Consider the following 18,526-nt stretch of genomic DNA (forward strand, 5'->3'; position numbering starts at 1 on the left):
TAATCAGATTATCAATTATTCTGTCAGATATTTGACTCTAGTGCTTGGTTCATTGAGGCAAATGCTTAGATAAAGAATGTTAAAGTGGATTACAAATGTGTCTTTTCTGTTGAAGCAATTCATAAATCATTCATGCTTTAATATCATCACAGTACTGGTATATAGCAAATATGTGACATTTTGAACAAAACAAACATAATATTAGCACAGATGCATTTATCTTCAGTGTTTAATCTTCATTGAACATAATGTGTGTATGTACAGGTGTTTATCCATAATTAAATCACATATGATAAAATTCCAACTAGAAAACAGGAAAAATGAATTGCTTACTACATGCTGACTCTAATAGTCAGAACCAAGTACTTCATCTGGACAGTAAAATTTCTTGGAAAGAAATATGAATTTACAGTAGTGGACAACCTGACGTGCAGCTGATATACGTGACGTTAATTGGTTCTTTAAGTTAGATTGTTTACTCTGAACACCCCTGGAGCTGTTTTCTGTTCCGTTAATTTACCTTCCAGAATGTATATAGCTCACTTAGTTTCACATTTCATACCTTCATCAATTAAGAATTAACATTAAAGTTCTAATAGCAGTTTCAAAATTAGTAACATTTGGTTCTGGCTAATGCCATCATCAATGCATGTACAGTAATTACACTAACCATTGTATAAAATGTGAGGATATAAGAGTAGTTTCTGTCGTAATGTGTGACTTCACTTGATAAAAGATGTGGAATGGCAATACTTCAGTATATCACAAGAGCATACAAAACAAAACGTGCCTAGCTGGAAAGACCGTTAACATGATGTCATTTGAAGTAAATGTAGTGAGGGTTATGTGCCCTCACTATTTCATCTTAATTACATACAATTTTAATGAATAAATATAATCTGATGTAAAATTTTCGTCCAATAGCTGATGGTAAAATCCAAGGGGTGGGGGCTGAAGGATTTGATTTGAGAATGAAGCAGAGTTCTGAACAGTGGTGTACTCTACTGAATTTCCATTCCTTCTGGAGATCTAGATTTTAAATATATTCCAGTCCTGTTCTTTATAAAGCTCTTGAGTTCTTAAGAATAGAGAATGTACTAATTAGCTGAATAACTATCACCAACTTATGAAAACATTTAGGTGTTTAGGATAAACATTGTTTAAATAGTGTTTCACAGTTTTGGGGTACTTAGTTGCTGATGCTTAGGTTGATTAAGATTTTGACATTTTGTGAGAATGTAGTAGTGTTTTCAACAAGTGCCAAACCTGACGTACGGAAATATGTGGTAAAATTTTATATTTCTCATCAAAATGTAGCAGAGTGTCTGAAAATATATTTTAATGTTACAGATAGGCGAAGCTGTGTTCTTCCAGTCTGGAGGAAGAGAGATCAATGGTTATATTGGTGACATATGGGAGACCATGGCAGAAGTTCTGAATTTCTCGTAAATATATTAATCATGATTTCAGTGTGATAGTATAATGATTTAGTGTGATATTACATGTAGTCTTCGAATTGTGAATGGAAAAGATACTATGATGGTTGTCTTCTTCGTTGTAGCACCATGTAGTCTGGTAGGAGTTTACCAGTGTTTCAAAGGTCCTTGCTGCTTCCATCATCAGGGTGATGAGTAAGCTGCGTGCGTGAAATCGGTTTGAGTTATAGGAAACTGACAGTCAAGGCAGAACCTTGGCCTGACGATTGGAGTCACAATCGAGCATAAGTCTAGCACTGCCTGTCTCATGTTATTCTAACATCCATTTCTTCATTCATTAATCTAGGCTCAATGTGAATGATGTTTCAAACCTGAGTTTGGGTTTACATCAGGCAAATGACAATTTGACTAGCCTTCTGAGTGAGCTCCAGCACAAACATTTGCATGTGATACCACACTTGCTCATGGACAACAGCAGAAGAAATATCGCAGACTTCAGTCAACCATTTGCCATGTTAGGGTATGTAATATTTATAAACCTCTCAATCAAGGCATCGTGATGATACTAAAACTGGTACAATTTTATCTGTGCTGTTTTATCTTTGCTTTTATCTTCTGTGTGCTGAATGCCTCTTGTAGTGTGCCTTATGGTTGACATGGTGAAGGTATGAAATCTATATTTAGCATTTCATTTCTTTGTGATTAACAAGAAGCCATTAGTGTTACGCATGTGAAATATAGTAAGAAGATAGATCATAAACATACCTACAAATTCTATGCAAGCCATATTTTGTATGTTAACAATTACGAACTTGGAGATGGTGTTAACTTTAGTTCATTTCATGTAGTCAGAATCTCTGATAATTGAATTTATGCACAGAAATGGATTACTAAATTCTGTACTTATTTAATTAATGATTCCTGTTTGTTTCACTATAGAGATTGACACAGTTGAATATATGTGGGCATATGCTCTACTCAGGTGTTATTAAATGCAGTGCTGCATAAACTAAGCAGCTAATATGTCTGTATTATGCAATCTAAGACACAAAGTGCATTCTTTAACTGTTGTTTATGCATCATAAATTCCAGCATTTTGTGTGCAAAGTTTGATAACCACATGTTACACACAAAGTATCTTTTTCAGAGTCCAGCTAGTGGTTAAGAGTAAAGCGGTATCACATTTCTCTTGGCTGTGGCCCATTACACCATTCTCTGTGACATTGTGGCAGGCACTTGTCACATTTCTCGTCTCAGTCACCATCGCTGTCCACCTTAGTCTCTGGACAGCCAACAAACTGTTCCCTCAGGGCAAGCAGCCTCAACCTGACTTCTGTGAAAACTTCCTGCATATCTATGGCTTCTTCTGCTATCAAGGTTACTAATAGCTTTTACATGTATAACTGTAAATTTTTGTCTAGTCTGCTGCTTAATGTGCAGTACAGTTTAAATGCAAAGCATGACACTAGTCTTGAGTAGGATGTTTAGATTACCCATTGTTATAATGAAGCATTTATTATAAAATGTTGCCAAAATTCACTGTTACTTATTATAGATATGTATAATAATTAACAAAAGTTATGTGATTTTTAAATAAGCATATCTGAAATTAGTGATTAGCAAAAGCAAATATAACTTTTTGTTTTCATAATTGTGCTGGAATAACCAGTCAAATGAAAAGTAGTGAAAGGCAATTACTGTTGTAAATCTCTCTCCAGGCTTTGTACCACAAAATCTTGTATCACTCCAGCACAGCTATTTTATATTAGCCCAAGTGAAAGTAATGCAGATGATAGCTCTCTTGATGCTCCTGGAGTTTTCCCTCATTATAGCAGCCATCGCCAAATTGTGTGCTTCAGAGCCACTGGAGGACCTCAGCTCCCCTTGCCACGTGGCTCTGCGTCAACAGTACAGCACTGCTAGCTTTTCTGTGCTGTCACCATTCTCGAGCGAGCAGTCACATAATCTTGTTGTGGCAACGTTTTGCTGTAGATGTTGATTTATTCGTTTTCACAAATGTATAATGGCTGTTGTTTCATCCATGAAATTGCTCTGTTGTGATATGGAGATAAACCTTAAAAGCTCTTAGCTCTTACAACACCAGTGAAGCTGGGAAGATTGGTAAAATCTGCCATTGAAGTCAGAATGAGGACTGTACATTTCATAACCAGAATGTAGGTGGTAGGATTCGTGGAACATACATTTGTAGGGTATATTTTCCTCTATGACATGGAGAATAATTCAAAATACAGGGAAAAGATTTTTCATTCAGTAAAATAATGGCAAATGCATTATAATGGTCATTTCTTTTAACAAAATGAGGAATGCAGTAGTCAAAAGTATCTCATTGATTTTCTTACAAATTAAAATGTTATAGCAAGTTGAAATGAGATGTCCCACAGAACATTCAGTTTGCCTGAGCTCCACTGTTCATGTAGCAACGTTATGTGACCTTGAATCTAGTAATTTGGTGATGGCTGTTGCAGTGTCGTTAAAATCTATTCTACCAAAGAAAATTAATTCTGTTTCCACTCTGTAGGTTCTGCGTCACACAGTTGTCTGATTTCCATTCAAATAATGATGCTGTGCTCCTCACTTCTGGCATACATATTGATTCAAGCTTATGGGGCTACTCTAGTATCGCATATAGCTACTGTGATCAGCTGGGAGCCTCCATTCCACAACCTTGAAGGCCTATTACAGTCCCAGTATTCTTTGGCTGTACTCAATGGATCTGATATACATTCTGAACTTAAGGTAAAGAATTCTTATCAGAAAAGTGGCACTGGCCTACATACAAAAGACTGTATAATGGAAATTTCTGAAAATCACAAAAAGGGGTATTACAGAAATTCTTTAAAATATGAGTGAGACTGTGTTGTACAGTATGTTCATTTTATTGCATAATGCAAATTCTCCATATCCATCAAAATTACTTCAATCCTGGCTTTGTGCTAATTTATGACTTGGTCTAAGGTTTGACCACAAAGAAACCACTGAAAAGTTCAGCGGCATAAATATATAACTCCAGCACTGAGAAAGGACACATAAACACATGAGTCATGCAATGTTCCTTCAATATTATGTGCATAATTCTAATAAGCAATACAGGTCCAAAAATTACTTTAGCGTATAACACTAGATGCTAAAGACGTTGGTCAGCTCCAGTTATATAAAAAAATTGGGTACTTGCAAATTACTTTTGGGTAAAAATATATCAGGTGCAAAATAAATAGTGTGTTTGTGTGTATTTATTTAAAAGTAAAGTTTGAAGTGAGTTCCATGCACTCACTTGGTTCCATGACAAAACCGTACAAGACAAAACCGTACACGAAAATTGCGCACAGAAAGAAGCTCACTGTCATGAATGCTCACACGAAAATTACTCACACGGACAAATGCTCACACGGACAAATGCTCACACTGACAAATGCACACACTGATAAATGCTCACACTGACAAATGCTCACACGTAAAATGCTCACATGGACGAATGCCTATATTCACAATACTATAAGTAATCGGAAGCGTTAACTGGTTACCGTAGTAAACCGACGTTTCGGAATCAAATTCAATAAAATATTCTCGGGCAATCAGCCGCGTTAATTTTTTACCGTAGTACACCGACGTTTCGGGAACAAATTCAATAAAATCTTCTCGGGCAATCAGCCGCGTTAACTTTTTACCGTACTACAGATTTCGTAGTAAACAGACGTTTCGGCAAATGTTCAATACAATCTTCTCGGGCAATCAGCCGCGTTAACTCTTTACCGTAGTACACACTCCGTAGTAAAGCGACGTTTCGGGAAAATGTTCAATACAATCTTCTCGGACAATCAGCCGCGTTAACTGGTTACCGTAGTAAACCGAAGTTTCGGGAACAAACTGTCCCCATCTTCAGTGTTTGTTCCGGTCCAAATTACATCTTCTGCTGAGGTAATTTCATCATACTATTTCGTCTTCTTATTATTTTTTAAGCTGAACGTCTTTTAAGGTTTCGTTTCAAAATTTTAACTTCTTGTACTGTTTGGAGTGTGATACTGTGGTGGACACTTCCATTTCATGGCATCTACCTAACTGTTTAAGACAAAGAATCAGAAACGTTAACTGGTTACCGTAGTAAACCGACGTTTCGGGAACAAACCCTGAAGATGGGGACAGAGTTTGTTCCTGAAGCGTCGGTTTACTACGATAACAATAAGCCGCGATAACTGGTTCCCGTAGTAAATAGATGTTTCGGGGAGATATTCAATAAAATCACCGGCAAACAACCGCGTTAACCGCTTTACTACGGTAACCAGTTAACCCGACTGATTGCCCGAGAAAATTTTATTGAATATCTTCCCGAAACGTCGGTTTACTACGGTAACCAGTTAACCTTTAAACGATGGGAATTTAAATGGCAAAGTGGTAGTTTTTGGCTGGTTTTTAAACTTTTGTGCACGCTCTACGGAAAACTGTAATATTATCTAAAGTAAACATGATAAATTGACGAAATAAAAGTAATATTTATTCGAATAGAACAGAGAATACATAGAGTTTTTTTAAAAAAATGCAGTTAATATCTTGCCTAAATAGGCCTTAGTAACTTTACTTTGTTCTTTTGAAGCTCATTCGACATGATAGAAGCCATGGTTGTGAACTAATGACCACACAGAAGAATTTGTCTCCCCTACTTCAGTGGATACACATTATTCTCACCCATCATGCCGAGGATATGTGAGAAGCTTTGATTAGGGGCCTGAAAACGAAGCCAAAACCCACTTGACAATAACAATGTTTATTGCTGTTTATGGGTTGACAGCTCAGGCTGACCTTGTCAAAATGCTTGAGAAAGTGTTTCAATATTTGCAGCCCCTAAAATAGGCCAAAAGACGTAGCCAAGTCTTCTTACAATGTTGCAAGTTTTGAGATCCGCACCGGGAATGTTCGTAGGGCTGACTACACAACTTACTTCCCAGATAAGGACCGCTAGTAAGATAAAGGTTAACGCGGTTGTTGACCGAAAATATTTTATTGAATTTGTTCCGGAAACGTCGGTGTACTATGGTAACCAGTTAACGCAGCTGATTGCTATCGTAGTAAACCGACGTTTCAGGAACAAACTGTCCCCATCTTCAGGGTTTGTTCCCGAAACGTCGGTTTACTACGGTAACCAGTTAACGTTTCTGATTCTTTGTCTTAAACAGTTAGGTAGATGCCATAAAATGGAAGTGTCCACCACAGTATCACACTCCAAACAGTACAAGAAGTTAAAATTTTGAAACGAAACCTTAAAAGACGTCCAGCTTAATAAAATAATAAGAAAACGAAATAGTATGATGAAATTACCTCAGCAGAAGATGTAATTTGGACCGGAACAAACACTGAAGATGGGGACAGTTTGTTCCCGAAACTTCGGTTTACTACGGTAACCCCACCCAGCCTCCTCTACAATGGGTACCGGGGTCCTTTCCCGGGGGTAAAGCCGGCCGGGGCGTGATGCTGACCACTCACCCCCATCTAGTGCCGAGGTCAAGGAAGAGAGGAGCTATACCTCCACTCACCCCAAACGCCTACATGGTGTATAGTGGGACAAATTTTACTTTACTTACGGTAACCAGTTAACGCGGCTGATTGTCCGAGAAGATTGTATTGAACATTTTCCCGAAACGTCGGTTTACTACGGAATGTGTGCTACGGTAAAAAATTAACGCGGCTGATTGCCCGAGAAGATTGTATTGAACATTTTCCCGAAACGTCGGTTACTACGGAATGTGTACTACGGTAAAACGTTAACGCGGCTGATTGCCCGAGAAGATTGTATTGAACATTTTCCCGAAACGTCTGTTTACTACGGAATCTGTACTACGGTAAAAAGTTAACGCGGCTGATTGCCCGAGAATATTTTATTGAATTTGATTCCGAAACGTCGGTTTACTACGGTAACCAGTTAACGCTTCCGATTACTTATAGTATTGTGAATATAGGCATTCGTCCATGTGAGCATTCGTACGTGTGAGCATTTGTCAGTGTGAGCATTTGTCCGTGTGAGTAATTTTCGTGTGAGCATTCATGACAGTGAGCTTCTTTCTGTGCGCAATTTTCGTGTACGGTTTTGTCTGGTCACCCACTCACTTGTATTTTACCAATGAGCTTTGCAAGAACTGTCTTGAACTGAGTCAGTAGCAAACAAAACAACAGTTATTCGCCTCTTTAGGAATTTCATTGTGACTGGCAGTGTTTTGATGTATGGTCCTTAAACAAATTAATAGTTACAATTTTCTCAGTCACACAGAATATTTTTCTTGCAGTCTCTTACAAAAAAGCCATCTGTCCAACTGCATTTCAGCTAATTCCTTCTGTTGGCGTTATCATGTTATTAATGCTAGCAGATCAATGTTTCTGTAATCAGCTGTTCAGTCTACTTCAACTACAACTTGTTTTCCAGTAAACATTATTGAGTAATCGTACTGTCAGTTGCGTATGTACATAGTTTATACCTGTCAAATGGCCCATGGCAGTTAGTTTGTTCTTATATTGTGATATTAGGTCATCAACCTCATCCACCATATTAAATTTGGCATGTAGGGTCATATATTTTATCTTCTTCCCTGCTGAGTGTGATTTAATGATTGTTATTATTGGAGATGCACATACTGTAATATGATGATATCATATATATATTCTACTAGTATGCTGTTCTTACTTAAAATGCTGGCAAAACAATCCAGTTTTTAAAGTGTTCTGCAGCCAGCTCTGCAAAATAAAACAGTTGGGATCTGAAGCAAAGAAAGATTGAATCAAGTCTGTTGTGATACAGAAATCCAAGGGAAATGTGTATGAAGCTGTGTGGAAGAATGCAGTTAAGATGGTGAACAGTGACCAACAAGCATTTCATGAAGTCTGCTCTGGCCATGTCGCATCCTTTGTGACCTCTGAGGTCACCACTGTTAACAGTGATTGTAAAGTAATATCAGTCACTGATCTTCACTTCTCATCCTGGATTAGCAGTGGTCTTGTCAAAGGCTTCCCATGCAAATGCCTCATTGATGTCATGTAAGTTTTACTACTGAATGCTTCGTTACTGTGGACAGAGGGGCATTGTTATTGAACTTCATGACCGTGCTTGAAGTTTTTTCTTTATAACCATTCTAAAAGCACATATCATATGTTTACAATGCCAGCTACAGTCCTTCATTGTCCATTATGCAATTAAAAATATCTGTGGATACTCCATGATGATACTCATACCAATTAACAGATCTTCCAGCATCTGGCAGTGTTCAGATCCCTTTCAGGCAGAAATTCCAATTCAGGGCACTGAAAAGTATCTTGAGTTATTCCAAATTAATTTTAAATATGGAAAGAGAATACTGAAAAGGATATCTGATGGGATTCATATTGGAAATTATAATTTTATCAGGGTATTTCCAACAGAGTATATTTATTAGAAGTTCATGCTCAAAATCTATTTATGGATTACTATATTTGTGCTCTCACAGGAGGACGTTAATGAATTTAGCTACAGAACAGATGCAAAACATGGCAATAAAGTTAAATAAAAGTTACAGATTATTATTATTATTATTATTATTATTATTAAGAAAACATTTATGTTTCATATCAGTAATAGACTTTTTTACACACAGTAATGTAATTATATTTTCTGTTTATTTTCCCTTAACTTACCCAAGTTAAAACAATTGTAGAAACTTTTAGATGCATGCTCTCTGTTGTCAGAATCTTGCGTCTGCGTGAGAGTGGAATTTTGAATGTACTCCAGATTCGACACCCATTACACTTTTGGAAACGACAAGAAAATCAACATCATCCATCTACTAGGTTTGATGGCAGCGTTCAACTTCTTCAGGTTGCTCCTATTCTCAGTTTATATGTTGCTGGTATCATTTTGGCATTCTTGGTGTTGATGCTGGAGAGGGCTGTAGCAACTCTCGCCTAAGCGTATTCTCACAACCTTGTGTCCTCTAGAGTAGCAGTATGCACAGACCATATGGAGGTCACTGCAGTCCAGTTTGAAGTTTAGACAATGTAAATTATGCTATATATAATTAATGTTCCATTTAATAAAACTAGAAACTGGATTCATGTATGCTGGTATTTTGACGCTAATTATAATTAAGATGCAGACAGAAGAGGCCTTGAGAAAATCAAACAAGACATGTTCAGATATGGGACTGTAAGTTGTAAAGGATCATTTTGGAATATAAAATAGCAGGACAGTGGTTTAAATTTTACCTAAATAATAGAAGGGAGAAAGCAGAAATTAAATCCCTCCTTACCAATCATAATACCTATTCAGAATGGGGAACTTTTAATCATGGAGTTCCACAAGGTTCAGTACTTGGACCCCTACTCTCCCTCGCATATATCAGTGATCTTCCTGCAACCATATATAGTACGCGACTGTAATCTTGAGACTTTCAAGGAATGTAGGAAATCTGAAGCGTTAAAGGCTGACGCTATCTTTCCTCCTTCACCCCACTTCCTCACCCTGCAAGTCTCAAGATTACAGTCTAACACTGTATTATCAATCCAAACCTATTATCTTTGCTGATGATACAAGTATCATTATTACACATCCAGAATTTATGTCATTTCCAACCTAAATAAATGGCTTAAAGCTAACAAACTGGCACTAAACTTTGATAAACAAACTACATAAAATTTGCTACAAAGTACAAGACATGTCCTAGTTTAAATATAGGTTTTTACAATAAATTAAGGAAGTACAAGTAGACAAATTCCTTGGCTTACAAATTGACAGTAACTTAAATTGGAAGAAACACGTTAAATATAACCAACTCCCTGGCAGCAGAGCACCTGCAGGACCAACACCAGAGCCTGCCACCAGACAAGATCCTCACAGCCCACTTCCTTAAGATATCCTTCCATCTCATTCTTGGTCTGCCCTGTGGTTATTTTCTATAAGAACACCCCACCAAAATTCTGTATGCACCCCTTGCCCCCCATGTGTGCTACATGCCCAGCGCCTCTAGATTTCACTATCCTCACTATGTTCGGTGACCTGTGCAGTTCACACAGCTCCTCGCTATGTAATATTCTAAATTCCCCACTTATTTCTTCCTTCCTCAGTCCATATATCTTCCTGTGCACCTTGTTTTCAAACACTTGTAATCTTCATTCATCCTTCAAGGTAAAATACCATGTTTCATGACCATACAAGACAACAGGCAAAATTGTTTTATGTATCCTATATTTTGCTGTTGTTGATCTCGTATTATACCCATGTCTTCTGTTCTGTCTACATTTACTTCTAGGCATATTTCCCTGTTAGCATGCAGGAGAGTTTCCACATTCTTGGTTCTGGTACCCACACCATCCCCCAGCAAACTGACATCACCATGGACAAGTATTTGGTGCACACCATTTAATTTGAGCCCTTCCTGATGACATGATCTAGAGCAAAATCAAAAACCATTGGGGATAGAGCATCCCCCTGTTTTAGGCCATTGTGCACTGGGAATGGATCTGACAGAAGATTACCTACACGAGCTCTACTAGATACCCCAGCCTTACACATCTTAACTAATGCAACAAGTTTCTTTGGTATTCCAAATTCAATCAAAATGCCACACTACCTCTCTTAAAACTGAGTCACATGCCTTCCCGTAGTCCGCAAATAGGTGGTGCCCCATTATACTCCGACTTTTTCTCTAATATTTGTTGAATGCAAATGATCTGCCACCCATTGTGTCGAACAGCTGAAACGCACAATGGGATTACTGCTACAGGAAGCGATCCATCTGGCCCAAAGGAGCAAAATGGACTCTATTTAATGGAGAACTACAATACAAATTTTAACATAGTGCCACCATGCCCTAACGGCGACGGATCGAGGAGAAGGTACGTCTCACCCATCCACACGTTCAATAACCCTGGAGAGAAACTAATACAGCCGGTTAGCTGTCGACCGTAGCGAAATTTACGTCCCTGAGGAGGAAGAAGACGGACGTGGTGCGTGCTGAACGAGTGTTATTCACAGACTGCAATAAAGGAGACAACAAATAACCTTTTGCTGGGACTGACTGAGACAAAGGTTTCCCAAGTTAGTTTCATCCAAGGAAAATTCATTACCCTCAAAAAAATTGTAATACCACCCGAAGCCTCAATGACTGGAGCATTCACCTCAACTTAGGTTATGTTATAAGTTGTATTTGTATCTCAATTGCGTCATGTTTGTGTTGATTTCAATATATATATATATATATATATATATATATATATATATATATATATTAATTACACAGACAATAAACAACGAAACATTAACACCAATTCAATCATGAAAATGGATGGATTCACAAACGCATAAAATCAATAAATGCAACGCAGCTTAGTATATAATAGTTTATAAAATTAATAGAATTGATAACCTGAAGATGATGTCTTAGTACATCGAAACATGTCGTTTCTAATATGAAGATGCCATAGAATGTAATATCGAAATACGATAATAAGAGCATCAAAACATAACATAACATATTTTATATTTATATTGTGAATTTTATAATATTTTAACAACTCATTTTAATAAGTTTGTGTATAGACGGCCAAAATAAATATATGTATAAGTTGTATGTTAGTGAAATTGCTGTTTCTATTGTAGACAGCTGTTTGCAGTTGCAGGACATTGCTCAGAGCAGTGGAATAATGTTCATTACTTTCACATGGGTTGCCGTTGCCTTCAGCAACCCTTCGAATCACAATAATCTTACATCACGGATTACACAGGTTCCATGGTAATCCATGTGTGCAAAAGAAATATGGAGGCGTATGCGTAATGTCGGTGGGGAAAGGGGTAGATTGAACAAATACCCGTAGGCAGAGTAATCTGCACTATATTGATATATGTGAATCAACCTGTTGGGAACCTGGTTATGGAATTAAATGTAACATTTGGTCCAGATGATCACGTGGATTAGAAATACCTGAAGGCTAAACATGATTCTAGTTGGCATTTGTTAAGAATAATAGAATTCTCTGTTCTAGTAGTAAATCCGTGAATGACACAAAGATGACACTGCCTATGCTATCATGGTATTTATTGCATAGGGGAATCAACTATGAATGTGTGTTTATACACATGTGAAAGGTGGTTGTACGTAACTTGAGATCGGTTAACATAATTGACACACTTATTTTTATTTTAACGACGGAGGTCTTTTCCCATTAAATCTATCGAATATGTGTGCATGAAGTAACATCAGGATAAGAATAGAATTTAATTTAATTCCATTCCATTAATCCTTCAAAAGCATCACCTCATTAGCTGGCATGTATTTATAACAATTTTCTGTTAAGGTAAATTCTTATATGGAGCAGGAGTGAGGTAAGAGATACTCTTCAATGCTGTCTTAAACTTCTTTATATCGTAATTCAGACTTTTTATGGTGGGGGAAGATTATTGAACAGCTTAATTACAATATAGTAAACTTCTTTTTGATATGTTCTTAGGTTATTGTTTAGGAATTTAAGGTTATATCTGTATATTATATTGTGTATATCTGAGTCTGTTTGAAAGTTTTCTGTGTTGTCCACAACAAATAATGATGATGATGAGAACAAGAATTTACTGGCTAGTGGAAGAATATTAAATCTATTAAACAGTTCCATACATAAGGCTCTTGTTTTACTGCCTTCCATTATTCTAATGATTTATTTTGAATGTAGAATACTTTTTGCTGCCTGTTGAGTCTCCCCAGAAAATAATTCCATATGACCTGATCGAATGGAAGTAAGTAAAGTAGACTAATTTTAAAATCTCGTACCATGTACAATTGTATTAACACAATTTTTGCTGGTAGTACACAGTTTAATGAAATTTGTTTTGTCAAAATTAAATGTGAGACTTGTGCCAAAAATTGTCACTGTAAACCATTATTATTCCCTTAAACAGCATTAACCAGTTAATCTTTGTTATAGTGAAGTGCTCTGTTTTCTTTGCAGTGTGGACTGAATTCTTAAATATTATTTGGATACAGCTTCAAAGGGTTAAAGAGGATCATGGAAACCCAGCCTTCACAGTGTGAATCATGACCCATGTGTTAACCATTCGTTTAGGATATCAAATTATACTGAATATGGTAATTACATCAAAGAACTGTGAACTTAATAATTATTTATAATCCTTGACAATTCTTTGTCAAAATAAATTCATCTACTGAGTGAAAGATTTAACTAAGAGATAATTTCTTAATTCTCTCTCAGATACTTTTATCATGATTTCAACTTCAAATGGTTGATGGAAACATATTTAATAACTTGGTTTGTCTATAGTACAGTTCTTTTTGATATATATGTTAACACAGCATATGCAGGTCATATTTATGCCATATTTTTTGTATGCCTGAATTTGTTCATAATTTTTCCATGTTGTCTATAATGACTACCAATAATGAAAGTAAGAATTTTCTGGTAGAAGGAAGTTGTTCAAATTCCTTAAATAATTCTTTTCAAGAGACTGCTATTTTGAACACTTGCCATCAGTTTTTATGATTTCTGTGGAAGAAATTTTTCATGAGCAGACTGTTTTTCATGCAAATAATGATTTTTGAAAACATTAATACATATCACACAAGAGGCTGTCTTATGGGTTGTAGCTCCTTATAGTCTGGTAGGGGTTTACCAATGTTTCTGAGGTCCTTGCTGCCTCCATTATCAAGGCGATGAGTGTGATGATGGAGTCATCTTCTAAGCCATGGTATTAAGTAGAACCTTCAGTTTTGATTATTTTGTGATTATATTTTGTATTTGTGTATGTTTTTCTGTAATTAGCAATTTTTGTGAAGTTTGTTTTACCAGAATGTAACATATATTTTATTTTGAACTGTCTGTTCAAGCTAGCAAATTTGAAAGATTTGAAAGGAGTCAGTTTATGAATGGGCTAATAATACTAGTATCATCAGGAAAATGGATTGTTTATGTCTAGGTTGGATCATTGAAGAAAACCCAAGAAACTGTCTGTAGTTTATTATAAGCATTGTATTTTACTTTCCACAGGGTGCATAATACTTCAAGATGTATAGAGTCACTCAGAACTTTGTGACTGCGATTACAGATGAGATTGCCCTGGAGGGATTGGATGGTATTACATTGGAAGGTGTAGTAATGTGTTTCAATAATTTGTCTTTATATCATTTATATATTTATATTTATGAATTTCATGAGCGCTGTTTTAATATTTTATAATATTTCAGGTTTGTGGACTCGCTTGTCTCATAGACCAAACTTTACATGTGCAGTGGATGATAACAGCAAAGCTTACTTATGGAACGTAATCAGACAGTTGGGTGATATTGAGATGTATGAACTTCCAACTCCAAGGAAATCTCTTGTTGTGTTCAACCGCTACGATAATGTTGATCCAGAGCTTGGGATGATTTTAGAACCAGTAAGTGTGCTGTGAAATTATAATTTATTTGGACATACAATTTCAAGCCTTATTGAGGTTCAATAAATAAATATTCAGAGAATGTCTGTAATAGCAGTGCCTGAAATGTTCTCTTGAAAAGGAAAGTATCTTTTTGAGAATTAACATGAAACAGGTAATGTTGATGGTGCCTGATTTTCCAGATTTTTAAAATTTATTTCCTGAAATGTAACCCATAATCACTGATTACACAAGGACCTCAACTGAAATATAATTCTGTACCATGGATCATATATCCTGTGCTTTGATAGTGGAACTTTGATGGACTATGATCATGTTTATTGTATTATTTAGGTTTATGGTTTTATGATTCATTTAAGTTTATTTTAATTAATATATTTAATAATTTATAAGTGCTCTTACAATGGAACTTATCATTAATTCTAACATTTAGACATTTATACATTATGGTGTTTAATTTTGATGCTTCCAGTTTGAGCTAAGAGAAAATACTTTCTTTTCTATGCCACAGTTCTTATTCTTCATCTAGTGAAAATTATGATTCTGAAGTTTTACTGTAGATTATTTCAGTTCATGTGCATAATTCAGATATAATACACTGTTAATTTGCATGCTTACACACTGAAGAAAGAAGTTTTAGGTTGGACTGTTGATGCCTACTCTTTTGTAATACAGCCATCTTACAACATCCCAATAGTAATGTGGTAACATAACCCCACAGATGTGTAAAATAGAAATGCGCATGTTAATTTATTATTAATTCTGACATGTAGGAAAGACATTTGGTTTTATTTTGGAAATGTGTTTATAATATTTGACAATACCAAATGTTGTTTCCCCAGCAACAGTGAGAAAATTTGATGGCTGTTGTATGCTGCTGTCTTATTGCTATGGGTATCACTGCATTGGTTGTTGCAAGTCAATGCAATCAGCATTGGTGATAAGAAGAAGTGATATATACTTGCTTGTAATCTTAATCTATCATGAAGTGTTGTGTATGTTTGTTATGAATCTTATGTGAAGTATGAGAGAAAATTAGGAGAAATTTTCCTGAAGTTCAAGTCCCCCCCCCCCCCCCCCCCCCCAAACAACAACAAACTATTCAGGATATTTGAGTACAGTAAGAAGAAATAGCAGTAATCCAGAACATCAGCCTTGAATATCAACAGTACTTTAGTATAAGTTGTCAGGAGCCGGGGTAGTTCACTCAGTATAATGACTGGACAGCTGGGTTTCAATCCCCGATGGGGGCAGAGGATTTTTCTTCTGGTCTCTGCATCCAGGCCGGCTCTGGGGCCCACCCAACCTCCTATCCAGTGAATACCGGGGTCTTTTTCCGGGGGTAAAGCACGGCTGATGCGTGAACACTGACCACTCACCCCCTTCTGATGCTGAGATTAAGAATGAGTACGAGCTATACCACCTCTCCCCCCAAGCATCTATATGGCATATAGTGGGACAGCTTTGCTTTAGAATAAGTTGTGAATTGTCTGTGTTTATGTTCACATATAAGTTCGAATAAAATGAAACCTCGGAAAAATGTGAATTTGGGATAAAGTGTGCTGTCATGCACTGACTGAATATGTGTGTAACAGATATTAAGTCTGTCTGCTGGATCCTGTGGTTGCAAAGAGTGCACAGCTGTGATTTTGTCAGGTTGACTTTATGAAAGCTAATGGTACACTCAGCTAGTCAAGAAATTCCCTGCTTTTTATGGAATCTGAAGGTTCAGTGCTGCCTTCAAAAAGATCTGATATTGGTTCCTGTTGTGAACCAGCAATCCATACTTCTAAACCCTGTTTCCGTAAAATTAGTAGTTTCAATAATTTATTAGCAGTTTTGCAGTTACTTTTGATGGTTTCTTGTGCCAGGTGCTTAAGAGGCTTACAACATGAATGTTTGTCTATTTTACTTATTGTTAAATTTATCTTCTCTTAATAGTCAGTTTACAGAACATGATGGACAAGTTAGTGGAAACAGGTAGAGAGTATGGAATGGAAATCAACATTGAAAAATCAAAGGTAATGAGGATAGCACCGAGAGCAGAACCATTTAACGTTGTAATTGGAAACCAACAGATGGAGAATGTGGAGCATTTCAAGTACTTGGGAAGCATAGTCACGACGGACGCTCTGTGCACCAAGGAAGTAAAAGCAAGGATAGCCATGGCCAAGGCAGCTTTCGTCAAGAAGAGGATACTTCTCACTAGCAAGTTGGGCTTGGAGATGAAGAAGAAACTAGTGAAGTGTTACGTATGGAGTGTCGCGCTGTATGGAGCAGAGACTTGGACACTCAGGAAGAAGGAACAGAAATACCTGGAGAGTTTCGAAATGTGGTGTTGGAGAAGAATAGAGAAGATCAGGTGGACGGATCGAGTGACCAACGAAGACGTATTGAGGAGAGTCAACGAGCAAAGAAGCATTCTGCAGGCAATTACACGAAGGAAAGCTAACTGGCTGGGACATATTATGAGAAGGAATGGATTAATGAGTGATATCATCGAAGGCCAGGTTGAAGGAAAGAGAGGACTAGGAAGAAGATTGATACAGCTAACCGACGACCTTAAACAAGGAAAGAAGATGACGTTCCAGGAATTAAAGCGAGAAGCCGAGAATAGGGACAACTGGAGAGCTCTTTTTGGGCAGAGCAATGGACCTGTCATAAGACAGAACACTTAATAATAATAATAATACTCAGTACTAAAGTTTTTTTCCTGTCCATTAATACAGCATTGTTCTATGTAAGATTTGAGGTTTTCACAGTGGTGAGTAAGAAGATTTCTGTCTTCCGGGTTGTTGCGCTGTGTAGTATGGTTGGTAAACATCGACCATACTACACAGTGCAACAACCCAGAAGACAGAAATCTTCAGCCTTGTTCTAGTTTATTGCTAGGACTCTGGGGATCTCAAACTACAGGAAACTTTCTTCTGAGTTTTCCATCATATTTTCTTGTAATCTTTATGTAATCACACAGCTGTAATGTAAACATATCCATATCCAGTAAAGTACAAAGTAAAGCTGTCCCACTATACCCCATGTAGGTGCTTGGGGAGTGGGGGAGATGAGGTATAACTCCTACTCATTCTCAACCTCTGCACTAGATGGGGGTGAGTGGTCAAACAAAATCTTGTGCAATACTGAGTCACACGTGAATGTGGCCTTATCATTGCTGCTGACCTTTGTTAATGTACAGTTGTAATCATTATGAAATAAGGTTGGAAAGGCATGCTCTTTGGAGTACTCTGACATTCCAAAGATTAACTTAACTTTGTGTCAAATTATGGGCATTAATGTCAGCAGGACAACCAGAGAAATAAAATTGAATTGTATAAAAGGCAACAGTGATGTCTTATATCACTGTTGCATTTATGTGATATGAGGTCATTGTGGAAACAGTGTGTTTCAAGAATGACCTCATTACCCATTGTTGCACCAATGCCCCATCAATGACCTCATACTTTACAACATATTAACAATGACCTTGTTGCTTATTGTTAAATCAATGCCATCAATTCCTATTGTTGTGCAGCGTTGTATTTCAAAAATGAACCCTGATCATGCTGGCTGCTTAGTTCTTAGGAAAATGTGATACAGCCCAGGGAACACCTAGTGAGCAAATTATATTTTATATAATTTTTATGTTATTGGTTTTATTCATACTACTTTTGTAAATCTG

At 36.8% G+C, this 18,526-nt stretch overlaps 2 protein-coding genes and 1 long non-coding RNA gene across 7 annotated transcripts in view; 2 read left to right on the forward strand and 1 right to left on the reverse strand.

The window, feature by feature from the left end:
- The first annotated feature begins 13 nt into the window (after window positions 1-13).
- Window positions 14-9,528, forward strand: LOC110839562 (glutamate receptor ionotropic, kainate glr-3). The gene is made up of 6 exons (XM_022083894.2): window positions 14-1,445; window positions 1,783-1,956; window positions 2,584-2,813; window positions 3,976-4,193; window positions 8,239-8,474; window positions 9,159-9,528. Exons 1-6 carry the CDS (start codon window positions 1,342-1,344, stop codon window positions 9,376-9,378), a joined length of 1,182 nt encoding a protein of 393 aa, XP_021939586.1. The 5' UTR covers window positions 14-1,341; the 3' UTR covers window positions 9,379-9,528.
- LOC147874891 (uncharacterized) lies at window positions 8,877-11,647 on the reverse strand. Its single transcript, XR_015532544.1, has 2 exons — window positions 11,535-11,647; window positions 8,877-11,443 (listed from the first exon to the last, which is right to left on the reverse strand). It is a non-coding gene; the product is annotated as an uncharacterized LOC147874891 (long non-coding RNA).
- The window catches only part of LOC110839559 (general transcription factor 3C polypeptide 1), a 42,829-nt gene continuing 35,693 nt past the window's right edge, over window positions 11,391-18,526 (forward strand). The window contains exons 1-4 of one of the 5 annotated variants that reach the window (XM_087340223.1): window positions 11,391-11,505; window positions 13,407-13,543; window positions 14,460-14,559; window positions 14,657-14,850. In XM_087340223.1, the coding sequence (XP_087196349.1) occupies window positions 14,478-14,559; window positions 14,657-14,850 (276 nt within the window). In that variant the 5' untranslated portion in view covers window positions 11,391-11,505; window positions 13,407-13,543; window positions 14,460-14,477. Of the gene's footprint in view, window positions 11,506-12,180; window positions 12,200-12,234; window positions 12,790-13,406; window positions 13,544-14,459; window positions 14,560-14,656; window positions 14,851-18,526 lie in introns of those variants that run through there. The other 4 variants (XM_087340251.1, XM_087340234.1, XM_087340244.1 and 1 more) reach the window with 4 other exon arrangements.

Source organism: Zootermopsis nevadensis, unplaced genomic scaffold (assembly GCF_977971745.1).
Source record: "Zootermopsis nevadensis isolate Lab colony 2312 unplaced genomic scaffold, Znev_1.0 Znev_ptg000003l, whole genome shotgun sequence".
In the NCBI taxonomy this organism is placed as follows: domain Eukaryota; kingdom Metazoa; phylum Arthropoda; class Insecta; order Blattodea; family Termopsidae; genus Zootermopsis; species Zootermopsis nevadensis.

What these genes read in the sequence shown, in the direction of transcription:
- LOC110839562 (XM_022083894.2), top strand. Translation starts at nt 1,342, where the DNA reads ATGTTACAGATAGGCGAAGCTGTGTTCTTCCAGTCTGGAGGAAGAGAG. An exon ending in TGGCTTCTTCTGCTATCAAG is followed by an intron (nt 2,814 to 3,975) that starts GTTACTAATAGC and finishes TCCACTCTGTAG; the next exon opens with GTTCTGCGTCACACAGTTGT. An exon ending in AAATGCCTCATTGATGTCAT is followed by an intron (nt 8,475 to 9,158) that starts GTAAGTTTTACT and finishes CTCTGTTGTCAG; the next exon opens with AATCTTGCGTCTGCGTGAGA.